The sequence below is a fragment of the Balaenoptera ricei genome, chromosome X (assembly GCF_028023285.1).
Source record: "Balaenoptera ricei isolate mBalRic1 chromosome X, mBalRic1.hap2, whole genome shotgun sequence".
Taxonomy (NCBI): domain Eukaryota; kingdom Metazoa; phylum Chordata; class Mammalia; order Artiodactyla; family Balaenopteridae; genus Balaenoptera; species Balaenoptera ricei.
The window spans coordinates 106,876,468-106,896,836 of record NC_082660.1 but is presented as its reverse complement, the minus strand read 5'-3'; the positions used below and the strand labels follow the sequence as shown (position 1 = coordinate 106,896,836).

General features: G+C 41.2%; 1 protein-coding gene across 1 annotated transcript in view; it reads left to right on the top strand.

Moving 5' to 3' along the window:
- Positions 1 to 20,016, top strand: part of LOC132357177 (A-kinase anchor protein 17B-like) — a 99,979-nt gene extending 79,963 nt beyond the window's left edge. Inside the window, exons 3-6 of the mRNA XM_059910463.1 lie at positions 10,757 to 11,525; positions 12,997 to 13,127; positions 14,523 to 14,757; positions 19,855 to 20,016. Coding sequence (XP_059766446.1) covers positions 10,776 to 11,525; positions 12,997 to 13,127; positions 14,523 to 14,757; positions 19,855 to 20,016 — 1,278 coding nt within the window. The 5' untranslated portion in view covers positions 10,757 to 10,775. The remainder of the gene's footprint in view (positions 1 to 10,756; positions 11,526 to 12,996; positions 13,128 to 14,522; positions 14,758 to 19,854) is intronic.
- The last annotated feature ends 353 nt before the right edge of the window (positions 20,017 to 20,369 follow it).

The following is a 20,369-nucleotide window of genomic DNA, read 5'->3' as shown; positions in this document are numbered from 1 at the left end:
TGTTCGTGCTGAAAATCATAAATATACAGTTGTTTTTTAAAACCACCTCATCTGCTTCTGACTTTGTCCCTCTTTCTCTGTGGCAGTGTTCCGTGGTCAGGATGCCACTACACAGTGGTCCACCATGAAGAGTTCACATGAACTGTGGCTTCTCCAGCCTTTCTTCCCTTGATCACATTTTCGCCAGAAGGTATTGGGTAATATCCTCTTCTGCAGGCCTTATATTCAAATAAATTTACCTTGGGATTTTAAAAAGGTTGCAAAATACCACGGTTCTCACAAACTGCTTAGGAGTGCAAAGTACGGTCCCATGTAAAGGTTGCTTTTCCCCTGTAGGTGGCGACTTGTGGGCAGGAATTTTGCTGGTAATCTTCAGAGAAGCAAAACACTGGTGACTTGATGGCATGCATTTCCCACAAATAATACTCCGACTCTTCAGTGAGTGAGGCAAAAAGTACAGAAGATAGCCACATTCCCTTAAATCCCTGATAGCTTTTTTTTTTAATGTGAAGAAGAGAAAGCAATGAGTCTACTTTAGTAGCATCAAAGTAAATCAGTCCAAGGTTTAAAGTGGTATTCCTAGCTGAAAGCGTCTAGAGAGAGGTGTTCTATAACAAAAATGTTCCTGGTGCTAAAAAAAGGGGGCAAAAAACCAAAAGATTGGTGAGATGGGTCTGCCGACTGCCCTATGCGTATTTTAAAAAATAGCTCCCTCTCTTGCAACCATGGAGTGACTCCTGTACTCACTAACAGTTATGTAAATGCAGTATGCACAGAAAGGCCTAACACAAACCTTTCTTTAGGTTAATTAATTAATTTATTTATTTTAAAATCAATTTATTTATTTATTTATTTATTTATTTATTTATTTATTTATTTATTTATTTTTGGCTGTGTTGGGTCTTCGTTTCTGTGCGAGGGCTTTCTCTAGTTGCAGCGAGCGGGGGCCACTCTTCATCGCGGTGCGCAGGCCTCTCACCATCGCGGCCTCTCTTGTTGCGGAGCACAGGCTCCAGACGCGCAGGCTCAGTAGTTGTGGCTCACGGGCTTAATTGCTCCGCGGCATGTGGGATCTTCCCAGACCAGGGCTCGAACCCGTGTCCCCTGCATCGGCAGGCAGATTCTCAACCACTGCACCACCAGGGAAGTCCTAATTTATTTTTTAATTGAAGTATAGTTGAGTTATAATATTGTGTTAGTTTCAGGTGTACAGCATAGCAATTCAGTATTTTTGCAGATTAGATTCCATTATAGGTTATTACAAGATACTGGGTATAATTCCCTGTGCTACACAGTATATCCTTGTTGCTTATCTATTTTATGTATAGTAGTTTTTATCTGTTAATCCCATGCCTCTAATTTGTCCCTCCCCACCTCCCTCTCCCCTTTGGTAACCATAAGTTTATTTTCTATGTCTGTGAGGCTGTGTCTGTTTTGTATATATATTCATTTGTATTATTTTTTAGATTCCACATATAAGTGATATCATATAGTATTAGTATTTCTCTGTCTGACTTATTTCACTAAGCATAATATTCTCTAGGTCTATCCACATTGCTGCAAATGTCAACATTTCGTTCTTTTTTTATGGCTAATTGGGTTAACTTATTTTTATTAGTCTCAGAAACACTTTGCTTTGACCAACATTATCGCATAAAGGAAACATTCGTATGATCTTTTAAAATAGGGAAACAAAAACAGGAAATTAAGTTGCCCAAAGAGGTGAATTAACACAAATCCAGTTTTCTTCATTTCAAGATCAAAATTCCCCATACTAAACTCTACCTTAGAGCAGATTTTCTTTGAGTGCTGGTAGAAGAGATTCTCTCTCAGTAGGACTCCAGTATTTCATGGTCACAAATTCATCATTGCTGCAGGTCTCCAAAAGTCACTTACTTTCTGCCCTGAAAGCCCCCAGTGCCACAGTGCACCGTTTAGGACCATCTTAATTTGGGAATTTCGTCATTTGGGGGGTCCTGTATTGGTTGTATTCCACTTGTTGCAACACTGCTCATGTTAATGATGTGATTTAAAGGTTTTTCAAGATCAGAGCATATGGTCAGCCTCAGTTTTAAAATTGTTGTTTGGGCAAAACACATGAAAGTTCATCCATGACCTCTTGACTGAAAAAGCAGGGAAGACTTCTGTTTGGTCAAGACTTACGGGGATTCTGTACTAGTTGGGAAGTTTGGAAATTGGCTATGTTGATTTGACCCAAATACATTTTGGCTGTCCCGCTGACAATAAATATGTCGATATAACTTTATACATCTTAAATGCTTTCAAAATGGCTTAACTTTAAGGTTCAAAAGCCTGAAGAAAAAAGAAAGGCAGCAAAGGACTACTTCGAAAGAGGGTACTGAGTTGTGCAGATGGTCTTGTTTTTTTTTTCACTGTTTTTAAAAAACGTGACTCAAATGCCCTTGCTAGCACTCTGACAGCAAATATTTGTGAGAGTGAGAAAAAGGGAAAGAAAATGGCTGAGGGATACTTTGCTCATGACTCAAGTGCTTTTAAAGTTTTAAAGTCATAGTTCTGATCTAAAACACCTGAGGTGTAGCAGAGGAATCTCTCTAGTATCTTCTGAAATGAGAGAAGGTATTGGAGGAACTTTGGATGCAGAGCCCATAGAACTTACTGAATTTTCACTGCAGGTTCAAACAACTGTTTTAGGCCTGTGGAAATATCTCAAAACTGTTTCCTTTTCTCTAATCTCTTATTCTACTGATATTCAGTCCACTTTGCTATTAGGTATAGAGGCAGGAAGATGAGGCGGACCCATGACTAGAGAAAGCAGCCATGTTTCTCTGAGAAGCTGCTAGAAGTGTTCTGGCATTGAGAGCTGGTTGAGTGAAATGCTTTGGTAGAGCTATGTACACAAGATACTGCTGGAATGCGCACTGTGTAAACATTATTGAATAACTCTAAGTTTTGAAGGTTAGAGGAGCTCTCATTTGCCTCTGCAAAGGCGTTAAAGAATAAGTGATCTCAGTGGTGTTGCTTTTAATCACAAGACTAGAAGAAAGATGTGTGTATGTGTGAGGGGGCTGGGAAGGTCATGGTGGAACATACTAGAACATGGGAGTAGTTGAAAATCTTTATTAAAATTCAACTTTTTGATAATTTATGGAGGCTGTACTTATGACACTCCTTGCCATCAGGGCTCAGTTTATATTAGGCTCTTAAACCTTTGCATATGATAGTGATTGGTAAAAATGATGGGAAAATTTTTAATGAATTCTACCATTACTGTCAGTTGAACCACAGACATATTAAAAGGAAATTTAGCATAATACTCTCAAGGTCCATCCATGTTGTCACAAATGGCAAGATTTCATCTTTTTTTTTTTAATAGGCTATTATGCTATATAAAATAAGTCAGACAGAGAAAGATAGATACTATATGATTTCACTCACATGTGGAATATAAAAAACAAGCAAACAGAAAACCCCCAAATAAATTAGCAAACTAAACAAAACAAACACATAGATACAGAGAACAGAGTAGTGGTTACCAGAGGGGAAGGCGCAGCCAGGAGGGTGAGATGGGTAAAGGGGGTCAACTGTATGGTGATAGATAGAAACTAAATTTTTGGTGGTGAGCACACTGTAGGTGTATACAGAAGTGGGAATATAAGGGAGTTCCCTGGCAGTCCAGTGGTTAGGATGCAGCACTTTCAGGGCTGGGGTTCAATCCCTGGTTGGGGAACTAAGATCCTGCAAGGTGCGTGCTGTGGCCAAAAAAAAAAAGTAGAAATATGATGTTATGCGCATGGAATTTATATAATGTTATAAACCAATTTATCTCAATTTTTTAAAAAGGGTATTTAGAGGGCAAATTAGGTCATTCTAAAGAATCAATTTTATGGCTTCCCTGATGGTGCAGTGGTTAAGAATCCGCCTGCCAATGCAGGGGACACGGGTTCAAGCCCTGGTCTGGGAAGATCCCACATGCCGCGGAGCAACTAAGCCCGTGTGCCGCAACTACTGAGCCTGCGCTCTAGAGCCCGCGAGCCACAGCTACTGAGCCTGCGCTCTAGAGCCCGTGAGCCACAACTACTGAAGCCTGTGCGCCACAACTACTGAGCCTGCACTCTAGAGCCCGCATGCCACAACTACTGAAGCCCGTGCACCTAGAGCCCGTGCTCCGCAGCAAGAGAAGCCATGGCAATGAGAAGCCCGCGCACCGCAACAAAGGGTAGCCCCCTCCTTGCCGCAACTAGAGAAAGCCCTCGCGCAGCAACGAAGACCCAACACAGCCAAAAATAAATAAATTTTTTTAAAAAAAGAATCAATTTTAAATCATATCCTAATAACTTGATCTCAGTGATTCCACCTATTTGGGTAGATATATTTTTATTAATATATATAAATATACATAAAATGTATAACTATATCTACTAAATAATATATCTAATTTAAGTAGATTACCTTTTTAAATTGAAGTATAGTTGGTTTGCAATGTTGTATTAGTTTCAGGTGTACAGCAAAGTGATTCAGTTATATATATATATAACTGATTCTTTTCCATTATAGGTTATTATAAGATAATGAGTATAGTTCCCTGTGCTATACAGTAGGTCCTTGTTGTTTATCTGTTTTATATATAGTAGTGTGTATCTGTTAATCCCAAACTCCTAATTTATCACCCCCGCTTCCCCTTTGGTAACCATAAGTTTGTTTTCTATGTCCCTGAGTCTGTTTCTGTCTTGTAAATAAGTTCACTTGTATCATTTTTTCTTAGATTCCACATATAAGTGATATATAATATTTGTTTTTGTCTGACTTCACTTTGTATGATAATCTCTAGGTCCATCCATGTTGCTGCAGATGACATTATTTCATTCTTTTTTATGGCTGAGTAATATATATATATATATAATATATAAATATATTATATATATATATATATATATATATATATATAAATATATACCACAACTCCTTTATCCATTCAGCTGTCGATGGACACTTAGGTTGCTTCCATGTCTAGGCTATTATAAATGGTGCTACTGTGAACATTGGGGTGCATGTATCTTTTCGAATTAGAGTTTTTGTCTTTTCCGGATATATGCCCAGTAGTGGGATTGCTGGGTCATATGGTAGTTCTATTTTTAGTTTTTTAAGGAACCTCCATACTGTTCTCCATAGTGGCTGTATCAATTTACATTCCCACCAACAGTGTAGGAGGGTTCCCTTTTCTCCACACCCTCTCCGGCATTTATTGTTTGTAGATTTTTTGATGATGGCCATTCTGACTGGTGTGAGGTGATACTTCATTGTAGTTTTGATGTGCGTTTCTCTAATAATTAGCAATGGTGAGTAACAGATTACTTTTTGAACATGTTTAAACAGGGTTAAAAACAGGGATTGTATGGGGAGAAAAGCACAAACCTTTTTAAACCTATTTTTCAAGAGCAGGGTAGGGCCTCGTACAGCTTTAACTAGATTCAAGGATTGGCACATTTAAGCTTCGAGTTGAGAAACTATCCTGATTTAGAAGAAAGCACCTGTGAAAGTTGAATATTGGATTGTAACTATGAGTATTTTCCAGAAACATCTGTCTGCTTTTGCTATAAAATAAATCAGTTAAGACTGAAACATTCTGCAGCCAAGTCAGTGGTCATGGAGGTGGGGGGAGAATTACAAAGGGGCACGAGGAAACTGAAGGGGGTGACGGGCATTTTCACTCTCTTGATTGTGGTGATGGGTTCGTAAGTGTGTAAAGATATGTCAAAACTCATCAAAATGTACACTTTTGATACGAAATGTGGTTTATCATATATCAATTATGCTTCAATAAGGCAGTTTTTAAAAATAACTTCTGCAGCCTATGGTACAGCTAGTACTGAAGTGGCCAAGTGCTCCTTCATCACCCAAAGTCCTAGTCTGATCTCCCAGGCTTCAGTCAGGACTCACACAAACTTGGGTTAGGGCGGGTCCAGATGCCTGTGGGCATTTACAGTGATGGCAGACAGAGGGGTGTCTTTGATGGGAAAAGGGAGTTGCTCCTGTATTACTCTGTTTTGATTCTTTTCTGGGCCAGTTTGTATCAGCAACTGTGAACCGCTTCCTTTCAATAGTTTGTTATTATCATGTGAGTTTGATGTACATCCTTCCAGACTTTATAGAGAGGTGTGTATGTGTGTGCGTGCACGCACGCCCACCATGCATGTGTGTTTATATTACTTTTATTACTTTATATTACATTTACAAAAACAGGATCACATTGCACATTATTATCCTGCAACTTGCTTTTTATTTTTTCCTCTAAAAAGTATCATGGGCGTCCTTCCATGTTAATAAGTACACACCTATGCCTCCCTCCCTCCCTTCCTCCCTTTCTTCCTTCTTTCTCTCCTCCTCCTCCTCTCCCTCCTCCCTCTCCCCCTCCTACCTGTCTTCCTGGTAGGAAATCTCCTCCCCCTCCCCCTCCTCTTCCTTCTACATTTTTTGTTGGTTTTGGCTTGAGGCCTCTTTAAGGAAAAAGCATCGCAATTGGAATTCATAATTATCATGCACCTATGCACCAGGCACCATCTGGTTAATTTTCAGTGATCTGGCAGAAATTGCCAATGACATTGCTGTAGCATTGAAGCCATGGCATATGTAAAAAGCTTACTTCTTGGTACACAGTAGGTCCTCAGTATATTTAAAAAAATAATAAGATTGGAAGGTTAGCTCCCTATTCTGGGAGAGTATTCAAAGATGAAATATTCACAAACATTTCGTTTTAAAGCCTGTGACCAGCAGGGGAAGAGAGGAGAAGCAATGTCTAATTTGCTGCTGTTGCTGAAGTTGGGAAAGAGGAATTGGAATTGAGGATTTTAAAGGAGGCCATTTTTTTTTTTTTTTTGAAAACCAATTGTGTCCTCTTGAGAAAGTCAGAAAATAACTTAAATGCTTCCGAATCGAGGTGTAGAGTCCTGTCACTGGAGGGCTGGGTGAGCAAACATCGACCCTAGAGCAGAGGCTGTGGGCAGGCAAGGCAGCAAGGCCTGCAAGTCTGTTTATTTGCACTTTGCAGTGCTTGTAAATTGTTTTCCTTGATTTCCAGCATCTGAAAAATCAGATTTCGCATAAGGACCTCAGTTTCTGGCCTCTCTGGATGAATAGGAGGATGCGGCCACCCCAGGCCCTCCTTCCCTCACTGGGGCTTCAGATGAGGCACTGGCCTCCGCCTCTGTTCAGTGTTTTTTGCTCGCTGAGACTGTCTTGCTGTCCACTGTGATCATCTGAGTTGTAACCTCTGCTGTAGAATTTACTGCTTATTTTTGCTTCGGTGTGAGATGGAAGTGATAGCCAGTTTTGTTTTTTTTTTTAATGTCAAAAATACAGCACATCAAACACTATAAAATACCATCTGACTGGTTTCCCTCCAAATTTGAGGAGAACCTTTATTATACTTCAGGAAAGTGGAGAGATCTGGCTAAAATATAGAAACTGTATCACTGTGGGGAAATCACCCTTGTGAAGGATATGAGGCATATATTTAACCTCAAGAAGTTGATGATTTTTAGTGGGCTTTGTGAGGTTAATCTGAAGTAGAAGGAAAAATTGAAGTTTTTAATAAAATCCATTTATATTGACCATAATTTTAAATGAATGACTACAAATGCATCTGTTAACACTGTAAGTCAGCAAAAAGTTTTATTAAAACCACTTTGCAAAAAATCATAATGCAATTCTGAACTTCATTCCTGTGTATACATAGTTGTGACAAAATTATATCTAAAATACACTGCAATAAGCAGCTTTGAACATGTTCTTTTCTTATTTTTAATTCTTTCCTTAGCATGAGTTTCTAGAGCAGGTTACTGGACCAAAGGGGCTGAGCATATTTTATGGTTCTTGGTTTGTTTTGCCAAGTTATTCTAAAAAAAGATGTAATTAATTTTCACTATCTCTAGCAAGATATGAAGGTGCCTAGTTTTTCTTTCTTCCCAAAACTCTCCCAGGAATGGGTTTTTGTAATTTTTATTTATTTGTGTAAAAACTATTAAATGGGTTTGTGTATCTTGAAACTAATTAAAATTTAGATGTTTGTATCAGTTAGCTGTTGTCGTATAATAAACCATCCCCAAACTTAGTGGCTTAAACAAAAACCATTTATTATTTCTCACAAGTCTGTAGGTTCTCAGGACTATTCTGCTGATCTGTGATGGCTGCATCTGATCTTGACAGGGTTTGCTCATGTGTCAGCCATCAGTTGGTGGGTTGGCTGGGGGCTGGCTGCTCTAGGATAGCTCATCTGTCACAAGAGGGCTTTTTCATGTGGCCTTTCATCCTCAAGCAGGCTAGCCCAGGATTGTCCTCATGGTATGGCAGGATTCCAGGAGAGTGAGGGCCACTTGACACCTCATCTTAGAACTGGCACTTGGACACTTCTGCCACGTTCTGTTAGGGACAAAAAAAAAAGGCCGTCTCAAATTCAAGGGCTGGGGAAAAATAGACTCTATCTCTTTTTTTTTTTTTTTTTTTTTTTTTAAGGAACTCCTTTATTTATTTATTTATTTATTTATTTTTGGCTGTGTTGGGTCTTCGTTTCTGTGCGAGGGCTTTCTCCAGTTGCGGCGAGCGGGGGCCACTCTTCATCGCGGTGCGCGGGCCTCTCACTATCCCGGCCTCTCCCGTTGCGGAGCACAGGCTCCAGACGCGCAGGCTCAGTAGTTGTGGCTCACGGGCTTAATTGCTCCGCGGCATGTGGGATCTTCCCAGACCAGGGCTCGAACCCATGTCCCCTGCATTGGCAGGCAGATTCTCAACCACTGCGCCATCAGGGAAGCCCCTAGACTCTATCTCTTGATAGCAACAACTCAAAGTCACATTACAAAGGGTGTGGATACAGGGAGGGGTGGAATATCAGGATCATTTTTGCAACTGTTATACTACAACAGTCAATATTGTCCTTCAAACTTGCCATCTTTCAAAGCTTTATACCTGTTCCAGCAATGTACGCACTAATTAAAAAAAAATAATTAGAGCCTTTCTCAGAATCTCCTTGTAAGGGGGCTTATAAAACAATTAAGAAAGTCAGTTCGTTCTTTATACTCATTCATTTTATCCAGCATTCTTGATTCTAGATAATTTTTGATGATTTTGAAATATCAAATACACGATAAAAGAATTTCAAAATTGACCTCCATCAAGGCTATTTAAAAGAATGTAGCTCAGACTTTGAAATCAATCCAAGTGAAGCATTCCAAAATGTTTAAAACAAAAGCAGTATCACTGGAATAAATGGAGAGCGTGACAAACTGATTACTTTGAAGTGATTAACTATTTTGTGTATATTTTTTCTGGAATATTTTTTAAAGCCTTGTTTTAAATTAGGTTGTATAAATAAATACCTCTTGATTACAGATAAATTTGGGGGTACAGTATATCTTAATTGAATATTAAATTAATTTTTCTCCTAAAGGAGTTTAGTGTTGACTCTTATTTATGTTGCAAATTGCAGCAAACGGACTGGATTTTGTCTTCATTATGCTCTTTAGATAATGTTTTTGGAGAAGGAGCACATGTGTATTCTCATATCATCCCAGTTCAGTGTTGCTAACATAAGGATTTCTAGAACCTAATATAAGATACTGCTTTTGGTGGCCTTTTAAAAAACAGTTTATACAGACTTTTTCTCCTAAAGGGAGTTCATTTGGGTTGTCCTTCAGGGACAGTTATAAAAGAAGTATGTACCTATAAGGTTAACCAAGATTTAGTAGTAAATCTTGCGTTAGACTTTCCATCATCTGGCCATATATGTTTGGGTCTAAATCTCCTTGAAGTTGACATTAATGAGAAACTCAGGTGATACAGACTCTGAATACATCCACTTTTAGAAAAGAAAATAAAGTTGGGAAGTGCTACTTGAAGTCAGCAAATAGGAGCAGAAATCCCTAATTCCCAGTATCAGTGATATTACTCACCTTGGGACAGCTTAAGAGAGCTTGTTCATATGAAATGCCGGCAAGCACTCATGTTTGGAGGTTTTTCCAGTCCCAAAGTAGAGGGCAGATTCTCTTTGTCACTCACTAGGAGAGGCTGTCTCCTCTTCCCTTGATCTTAGAGTTCAATTTAGTGAAAGTCGACAGACTGGAGGAATGAGAGTAGATATGTCCGTGTGAGACTTGGAAAGCAACCTGGACGAAGGATGCTAGAGCAGGTGCCTGGGTTAGAACTGTCCGCTGGGTGCGTGTTCATGAATGTGCTGCATGTATTTTACCCCGGCCCTGTTTCTGTGCCATCCCCAGCAGGTTTTTCTGGGACTTTACATTTGAGCTCAATTGTACAATAGACTGGAGATTTGGAATCTTGGAGTGTCAATATATGGGCAAGTCATTTAATTTTCCTGAATCCATCTGAATTTCCCCATCTCTAAAACAGGCATGAAAATACCTACTCACAGGTTGCTTCAGGACCCAAATGAGACAAAGTAGTATAAATAATAGCCATAGCTTATGTTGACAGAGAACTTCCTGTGTGCCGGGCACTATTCTAAGGATTTCACCTGTACTCACTCATTTACTCCTTCCTGAAATCCTATTATTTCTATTTTACAGTTAGGGGAACTGAGACACAGTCTTTGGAAACTCTTTGAAACCTCTAAAACACATTAAACAAATGTAAGCTATTGTCTTAATTCTCCCGATAGTATACGTTCCCCTATCAATTTGACCTGAGTCCAGCAAATGGCAGCATTCAAAATCCAAATCTGCGTTTTGCTCCATTTGTATCAAAATGTTCCCTTTCGCCCTCTAAGGTTTCCCGTGGATGCCACGATGGTCACGGTGGTGTATGATAATTCAGAGGCAACGGAGCTCTGTGCGGCTCACCACCTCTACCTCAAGCCCATAGCAAAGTTGATGATCAGTGTATTGCTCCCTGAGAGCACGGAACCCATGAGGCCCTTCTCTAACTGGGAAGTTCTTGACCAGCTGAAGAGCCTGATTTGTCCTGACCAGTTCACCACGGTGCGGCTCTCCAAGAGCACCAGGGACTTCATCCGATTTGAGGGGGAGGCTGAAACTCTAAGTTTGGTTCAGATCCTGAAGGCCAAGTTACACGGGAAGATCATCAAGCTAAGCGGTTTGAAAACAGACTTAAGAGTAGTGGCCACAGATGCCCAGGGGGAGTGGGAACACTTCCCCAAAGAAAAGGGGGTGCCGTTGGGTGATGGGTCTGAAGAGCAGGACCACGATAAGAGCCCAGATTCCATATACTTCGAAGGCCTGCCCTGCAAGTGGTTTGCACCTAAAGGTTCCAACGGGGAGAAGCCGTGTGAAGAGATCCTTCGGGTGGTCTTTGAAAGTTTTGGGAAGATCAAGAATGTGGATATTCCGATGCTCGACCCCTACCGAGAAGTCATGACTGGTGGGAGCTTTGGGGGGTTCAGCTTCGGCTTGCAGACGTTCGAGGCCTTTATACAGTACCAGGAGTCAACTGACTTTGTAAAGGCCATGGAGTCCCTTCGTGGGATGAAGCTGATGCTTAAAGGAGATGATGGGAAAGCTCTGGCATGTAACATTAAGGTAAGGAGCAGCCAGGGTTTTTTAAACAAAATTTCCCACTGTTCAGGTGGTCCTGAGTGAAAGCTAGGAGGAGGCATCTGCAACAAATTTCCTTAGACCCCAGTAGGCTCTGATCAATAGCTAATGTAAAGATTTGTGTTGTTGTTAACCAATGGATGATGAGGGGAAAAAATATCATCCTGATTTGAACATTCTTCTATCAGCCATTCTGCCAGCTGTGGATTGAAAACGATGGTTGTTATAGTCTGGGGCTCTGCCCCAGCTTCTTGGGGGCATCAAAGGATTCTTCATGGTCCGTATGGAAGTATCTCATATACTTATTCCATTTGACAAGTTGCTGGGAGAGAGGGCAACATGCAGCTTGAAACCACGAGGAGAGCAGTTTACTCCCTCTTTGCTACTGGGGTCACAATTTATTATACTTTCATGTTGTCTGTCAGGTAAATTGCTAAAACAGAATCCCAACAAACCTGAATCCTTTCCTTTCAAAATCAGCCTGTCTATCCAGGCATGTCACTTCATCACTGTCTGAATGCCTGGTCACCTCCTTCTTGAAGCCTTAATCCAGCAGAAGATAAGATGCAGCTAAACCCTCCTTTTTCTCTAAATCAGTCTTTAGTGTGAATTTGGACTTTCAGCTTTGGTAGCTTCGTGTGTGTGTGTGTGTGTGTGTGTGTGTGTGTGTGTGTGTGTGTGTGTTATGTGGGTTAAAATATATATTTGAAAATTATGAGCTATTCAGTCCGACAAAAGATATAGCAAATACTATAATGACCGCCCATGTACCACTGCCCAGCTTAAAAAATAAAGCATTACCAGTGATATGAGAACGTGCTCCCCTCTGTGTACCATCCTCAGTCGCAGGCCCCTCCCTCCCCTCAAAGGTAACCATGATGGTGAATTTGGTGTTTATCACTCATGCATATTTAAATAGCTACTTCTGCCTCCTTTTATTTTTTAGGCAAATTTATTTGTAGCACCTCAATCTGACTTCCACTTTATTTAGAGATTTGCAAAGTTGTTTAATAATCACTGTAGTCAGATCTTGTATCTCATTTGGTCAGTTTTCTTACATCTTTGCTCTCCCACCCTCCTCCCACCCATTTTTGGACTCTTTGTGTCTCTGGTGATTAAAAAAATACGTTAACTCAGTTAATCACTATAACAACCCAGAGGCAATATACTCACATCCCTTAGAACTTGCATCCATCATGGCACTGTGATGCCGCCTATGGCTGTCAAGTGAGCTCCTCAAGGGTTCTGCCAAAGAAAATTCTAGAGCCCCACAAGGACTGTTTGGTAGGTAACTGAGAAGCAGTGGAACAGTCTGGGTGCTGGGATGAAGAGAAGGCATTTTTAATTCATTTGGTTTGGCATTGCCACGTACAAATTAGTTTTATCTCTCTGGCCTTCGACACACCCAGCCAGCGGGCAAACTTTTCTAATGAAACTTTGAATTGTTTGGGGGCAGGTTATGTTTGATACAACCAAACACTTCAGTGAAGGAGCTATAAGGAGGAGAAATCAAGAAAGGCTGAAATTACAAGAGCTGGAGGAAGAAAGGAAAAAAGAAAAGAAGAGAGAAGAGGAAGAGGCTGAAAGGTGAGGAGACCAACTTCAACGAAGAGGGTTTGTTTAAACTTTTGATTTATGGATTTATTCCTTCAGGTGAATGGCCGTGGGGAGCAGAAATTGGTGCAGTCTTTCCACTGTGCTGTTACAAAACCAAAAGAGAAAGCAGTTGAAAGCAAGAGACTTAAAAAGTATGCTTGTCAGGAAGAACAAGTAATGAAGAATAGTGGGACAGCCAGATTAAGATGTCTGGGAGGAAATGGTCATTAAAAAAAAAAAAAAAGACCAGGAACTTTTAGAGTGAAAATTCTAGCCTACCAACTTAAAAGTTTCACCAGTTTACCTAAATTTACCAAATTTTACCTTGCCTATCAATTGAAATTTTGGGGAAAAATTCTTTTTAGGTCTGGAAAAGATTTTCTTCCATAAAATGATCAATAATCAATCTAACCCATAGGCCAGAAGGCATGGATTTGTTGAGACTATTTTTCTCGTTGGCCTAAGTTCTTTCTGTGAATTTGAGGAGCCTCTGTATTTACTTCTTTGAGTTTATCATTGTTTCCCAGTTTAGGAGCTTGAGACTAGAAAGGGCTATTGGATCGCCAAAGGTTTGCTAAGAAGGGACAAATGGTCCAGAACCACAGGGCTCCCAAAACCAGTTTTACCTCCCGGTTCCTCCCCTTGCATGTTTATTCTTCCAGTCTTTTATGCAAATTATAACCATTCAAAAGAGGAGTTTAAGAGCACCCTTCCATCTGCCTCTCACTTTTTTTGGCTGGCGGAGTGCCAGGAGTTACTTGAGGTCACGTCTGTGAAACTTGACCAGAAGCTGAGCCCAGTCAAGGTAACGATTCCCCCCAAATTTCCAGATTGACCATGCAGTTTAGCTAATCCTCCAGTTTTTGGCTAAGCCCTCCCTCAGGCCATTGTCCTTTTCTTCCCCCTTTTCCATGTTTCCAGGAGGGCCTACCCAAAACAGCTGAAATTTCCAGAAAATGGCGGAAAAATAAGGCCGTATTCTTCTAAGCCAGTCTGTTTTTATGGTGGTGTACTCTGTTAAGTAGTATGCACCAAAGACCAGTTCTCACCTTTATTTTCTGAGTGCCTTGACTTACTGTCATTTGTCCCTGTGCCACCAACTCACGGAAGGTTTTGATCTCAAGAGAAAAGGAATCTTTGCTGTGAAAGCTGGATCCAGTGGCCCCTGCTGATGGTTTGAGAAGGTGGAGGCTAGAGGCCCCTCCTTTGAATTCAGTAGCCTTCTTTTTTATTTTTTAATACTCTCTGCATGAGGTCTCCTGTACATGTTTCTAACTCATCAACTTAGTTATGCGTTGTCGGCCCGGCAGGGGGATGGGAGTGGGAAGGGGAGCAAATGACTGATAAATACCTTCTGAAGGGTTGACTCTGTTAATCATTATCCAGAAAGAGAAAAGAGGAGGAGAGGAAAGCCCAGGAAAAGAGGAGAAAGGCCAGAGTCAGGAGGCGCGCCCTGAAGGAAAGGGGCAGACACCGGCAAAGGAGACAGAAGGACAGTGCCAAAGCGGAGGCCCGTCAGGGGCCCAACTCTTCGGAGGACTGGGAGGAGAGGAAGGGCCTGCTGGCCCGGAGGGAGCAGGAGGCCCTCCGCCTGCTGCGGGCGCTCCTGAGGAAAATCGAAGTAAGGCTCTTGTCCCATTGTTCTTTGTTCGTGGCTTTGGGTAGGTACTGACCTTTCTGGGACATGACCTTTAGTTTTAAGCAAAGGCCTATCCTTTAAACAGCACACGTGGAAGACTCACTATGTTCATTGGGGTTTATTTTCAATAGGCTGATCTCTAATAACCCCAATTGTGCATTTACCAAAGGGATAGCCAGATTTTCTGAAGGCGTTGGGTCTCACCCCCCCTTCCCCGCCCCCCCCCCCCCAACCATCTGGCACACACGCACTTTGTGTTTCTAAACTTTAGGATGGTTTCACCCGGGGTGACATAGCTTGTGCATCTACTTTTCTAAGTTCCTAATTGAGGTAACAAAAAATGCATGGGGGAAGAAATGGATGGTGCGGGTGCTGGGTTTGTAGTCCTCCATTCATTTTCATTGGCCATTCATCTGTGACAGGTGTGGATGGGAAGGGAGAACCTGGAACAGAGACCTTTGTGGAGCAAGCTCCTGTTAGTCTAGTCCTTTTTTAAAAATTTTATTTATTTATTTTTGGCTGTGTTGGGTCTTCGTTGTTGCGCGCGGGCTTTCTCTAGTTGTGGCGAGCGGGGGCGACTCTGTGTTGTGGTGCGCGGGCTTCTCATCGCGGTGGCTTCTCTTGTTGTGGAGCACGGGCTCTAGGCGTGTGGGCTTCAGTAGTTGTGGCGTGTGGGCTCAGTAGTTATGGCTCACGGGCTCTAGAGTGCAGGCTCAGTAGTTGTGGCACGTAGGCTCAGTAGTTGTGGCACGTGGGCTTAGTTGCTCCGCGGCATGTGGGATCTTCCCGGACCAGGACTCGAACCCGTGTTCCCTGCATTGGCAGGTGTATTCTTAACCACTGCACCACCAGGGAAGTCCCTTAGTCTAGTCTTAAACTATTTGCTAAGGAATGTCTCACATCCCAGGCCAATTGTTTTGTTTGGAGAGTTTCAGTTTCGGAAGTTTTTTGTTCTCCCACTTACTGGCCTCCTAAACATAACCAGACTCAGCAGATGTCCCAGAGTAAAGGCCAGAAAGGCCTCCCAAAGTGTTAATTTAAAAAGCCATATTCAGTGTTCTTAAATATGAAAAGTGAATGGCATTCGTTTTATTTTTTTTTATTTATTTTATTTATTTATTTTTGGCTGCGTTGGGTCTTCGTTGCTGCACACTGGCTTTCTCTAGTTGCGGTGAGCAGGGGCTACTCTTTGTTGTGGTGCACGGGCTTCTCACTGCAGTGGCTTCTCTTGTTGCGGAGCACGGGCTCTAGGCGTGCGGGCTTCAGTAGTTGTGGCACGCAGGCTCAGTATTTGTGGCTCTCGGGCTCTAGAGCACAGGCTAAGTAGTTGTGGCGCATGGGCTTAGTTGCTCCGTGGCATGTGGGATCTTCCTGGACCGGGGATCAAACCTGTGTCCCCTGCATTGGCAGGCGGATTCTTAACCACTGCGCCACCAGGGAAGTCCCATGGCATTCATTTTATTTTATTTTATTTTATTTTATTTTATTTTATTTTTTTCACACACACACACACACACACACACACACACACACTGTATTTTATTTTTACAAGAGGTAAATAGACCGACACCAAGCATTGTACATGGATGACCACAACAAAAGCAACAACCGTGGCATTCATTTTAGATAGAGTTAATTTTATGTGTATTTGCCATCTCAGCTTTTTGTTCTCATTGGTGTGGCCAATCAAACTGCATGAAATCAGGATCAGAAAAACCTCACATTTACCTTTACAATAAGGTGAGCTGGATCTTTTTTAGTTTACCTTAATGACTGCCAAGGGTGACTCCTTTTGAAGAATTTCTCTCTTTAAATATGTGTGGTGCCTAATTCTTGGCCTCCTCGATACCTTACACTGATTATGCAGTCCACAGGTTCTAATCCCAAGTCCTGGGTAAGCTCTGTGCCCTGGTTTGTGCCAGGTGTCAGTGGGAGCTCAGTACAAACTCTCCCAGCGAGGTAGGGCCCATGCGCAGGACCTTTCACTTGCCCTGCTGTCATGCAGAGCAGAGAGCACCACAGAGAGAACCATTGTCACAGCCATATTTTCTACTTGCTGTCTTGTTTCCAGCTGAGGTGGGTGAGGTGGGCAGCTCAGAGACACGCTCACCTGCAATCCATAGGAAGAGGCTGGAATAAAACCCAGAAAACCCTTTGTTTATCTTTTACAAAGGCAGCTGACCCTTTTAGACACACATTTCACCCATCAGTCTTTTCTTGTTCTAGGATTGTAGCCCCAGGGAGGGCTATAGAGCATTTCTTATTCCTCTTCATGTCCCCAGCCCTTAGCACAATACCTGGAACAGTAAGTAGACTCATCCATTTGTGAACAAAGGAAAAAGGGTCGTGTGCTTTTTAAAAAAATTTTTAAAAATTGAAGTATAGCTGATTTACAATGTTGTGGTAATCTCTGCTGTGCAGCAAAGGGACTCAGTTGTATACATACAGACATTCTTTTTTTAAAATATTCTTTTCCATTATGGTTTATCACATGATATTGAATCTAGTTCCCTGTGCTATACAGTGGGACCTTGTTGTTTATCCATCCTATATATAATATTTCATATCTGCTAAGCCCACATTCCCAGTCCTTCCCTCCTCCACCCCCCGCCCCCTTGGGAACCACAAGTCTGTTCTCTACGTCTGTGAGTCTCTTTCTGTTTTGTAGATGGTTTGTTTGAGCTGTATTTTAGATTCCACATATGAGTGATATATGGTGTTTGTCTTTCTCTTTCTGACTGACTTCACTTGGTAAGAAAATCTCTAGTTGCATCCATGTTGCTGCAAATGGCATTATTTTGTTCTTTTTTGTGGCTGAGTGGTATTCCATTGTATATATATACCACATCTTCTTTATCCATTCATCTGTCGATGGACATTTAGGTTGTTTCCATGATTTGGCTTTGTAAATAGCGCTGCTATGAACATAGGGGTGCATGTATCTTTTTGAATTATAGTTTTGTCCGGGTATATGAAGGGTCATGTGCTTTTGAAGGTATGTGAACCGGGGTGCCTTCTAACATAAGGACGGGCACAGACCTAGTAAAAGCAGCTCCTGTTAGACCGAGACATTTAATTTAGTACCTCCTGTTTCTTCAGTGTGATATTGTTCATAATTTCAATCTATCCTAGGTGTAGTTAGAAACCTCTTCAGAACAATGCTAGAAAGCCCAATTTTCTTTGAAAATTTTAGTCTGTTTAGTTTTTCATGTGAGATTTTTAACCTTTTTCTTTGAAGGGGTCTGTACAATTTAACCCACGGGAGGTAGATGTTGCAGGCTCCAAAGCTAATCGTGCTCCGGCGACCACACTGGGAGCTCTGAAGAAAGAAGAGTTAAACACTCAGTATCTTCAAAATCAGGAGGAAATGCCAAGATATCAGGTTTCCAAGTCAGATAAGAAGAGGGAAAAAAAAAAGAAGAAAAGAGCTAGGGCTCACTTATGTAAATCTTCCCACCACCTTGGGGGAAAAAAATTAAGATATTCAGCTAGAAAAGAGAGAAGTGGAAAATTATTAACCAGTGAATACAATCACAGTTTGCTCCCTGATTGGAATTCTTTGCAAATTGCAATGATTCAAGGTCAATCTCTTGAGAAAGAAGACTACCATGGTTCTAATAAATCCTATTCTTCCAGATTAGTTGAGAGAGACCATGGCAGGAAACAGAAGATCTATGAAACAGATGAATTTATTTACTATCTTTTAAACTACTATCAAAGTCCAAAATATGCCCGTATCTGCCTAGAACCAAGTCACATAACAAGCACATGTCAGTGGAAGAGGGTCGTCCATGCGAAAGGAAGTGGATTTCAAATCAATTTGAGAAAACGTAAGTGTCATTTAACCAGTTTGAGCCAAATGCAAAACCTAGATAGGAGAGAACAGGTGCAAGAAGACGATTCCTGTACAAAGATTTGTACTCAGGATCCTGAGCATAAACCAGAAAAGAGAGGAAAAGTGGATTATGCCAAAGAATGTAGAATGTTTAAGGGGTTTAAACATCATTGCAAGGACACAGTATGTGAAGCTGGTGATCGGCCATCCCCAACTTTTAGAAAGAGCCATCTGTTGGAACAGACTCATGCTTACCAGGTCCAAGATTCCATATCCACAAGTCAAAGCCAAGTTTCCTCACCCAACAGGTCAGCAGACTTTAATTTGGAGCTGACAGATTTCTTAGAGGAAATTAGCAGTGATTCTGAATGTTTCAGTGAAATCCTTAGCATAAACAAAGAGGAGAAAGAGAAATCTGTGGCCACACATGATAGCTCCCCAGAAAAGGGATCTCTTGACGCTGATGAAATCATCACTTGCGATCCAGAAATTAGGTCAAGTCAGCAAACCTTGTATTCAGAGTGGAAACATGAGGAGGAAAAATACTCTAAATACGAGCTTAGGAAACCAGGCAAGAGGTCCAATTATGAACTGAGGTGTTCATGGCTTGAGGGTGAAAACAATTCTATTAGAGATGAGAAGAGCAACAGCAAAAAGAGGGAAATATTGGCTCCCAAATACGTATTTGATAAAAGCTACCACCACAAATCCAGTGCCAGTGATCAATTAGACACTGTCACAAGAAAGAGGAGGCGGTTTAGTGAAGTACATTTGACCAGAAAGTGAACTATAGGCCCTTTCACGTGCCGAGAACATCGTCAAAAAGTGCTAATGCTTCCTATTTGGGGGATTTTCCCAAAAGAAGAGAGGCTCCATGGAAGTCAGAACATGACCAGGATGCAAGGAGGTTTAGAAGATATGAGAATTCTGAAGATTTCATGCTGAATTCTGATAATTACTATATCAGACGTAGCAGTCAGGAGCACATTGACGACGGAAGCTATTTAGGAAACAACTACACTAGTTCTTTATAGTTTCAAATGTTTTGAAGGTCTCTTAGACCAGAAAACTCTTACTCACAATAAAACTGTGCAAGAAGAAAATTTCAGACCAAATGTAGCTATGTGGTTAGCAACTACAGAGCAAGAGAGCAACACTTAGGAGCAGGAGCGAGGTCAAATGCAAAACCTTGTTTCTCTTGCCAAAGTATAAAGCATAGATCTAAATGTGTGTGTGTGTTGCAGGTGTGTTGGCAAACTTTGGAAACACAAAACATCCAGATTCTGAAGGTTGGTAAAACAATGTGCTTGCAAAACTTCCTTATCCAAGGACAGACATTTCTACATTTCGATTGCAACTTTAATTTGGTGCCATCAAAGGAGCAAATTAACGTCAAGAGGAGTTAAGATAGCCCTCTATGGCTCTTCAGCTGTCATAATGTTATCATTTAGCATCATTTATCTTCAAAGGGAATGGCAGTGAATGAATAATGATCTTTTTACTTGTTCTTTAATTTGGTCAGCACACCATGTGCAGCAACAAACTTTCCTGACTTTTATCTAGAAGTACCTATAGATAAAAGAGGAGAGATGCCACCTAGAACATATAATAGACTTCTTCATGACATTAGACAGTTCCATGAGCACCCACTGGAAAGAAATTAATCTTATTAATATGTTCATAGGACTCAAAGAGTTGTCCTTTTAGAAACAAAGCCTTGGAAGAAGAATCTAAAAGGGGCTCAGATTGTCCTTTGAGG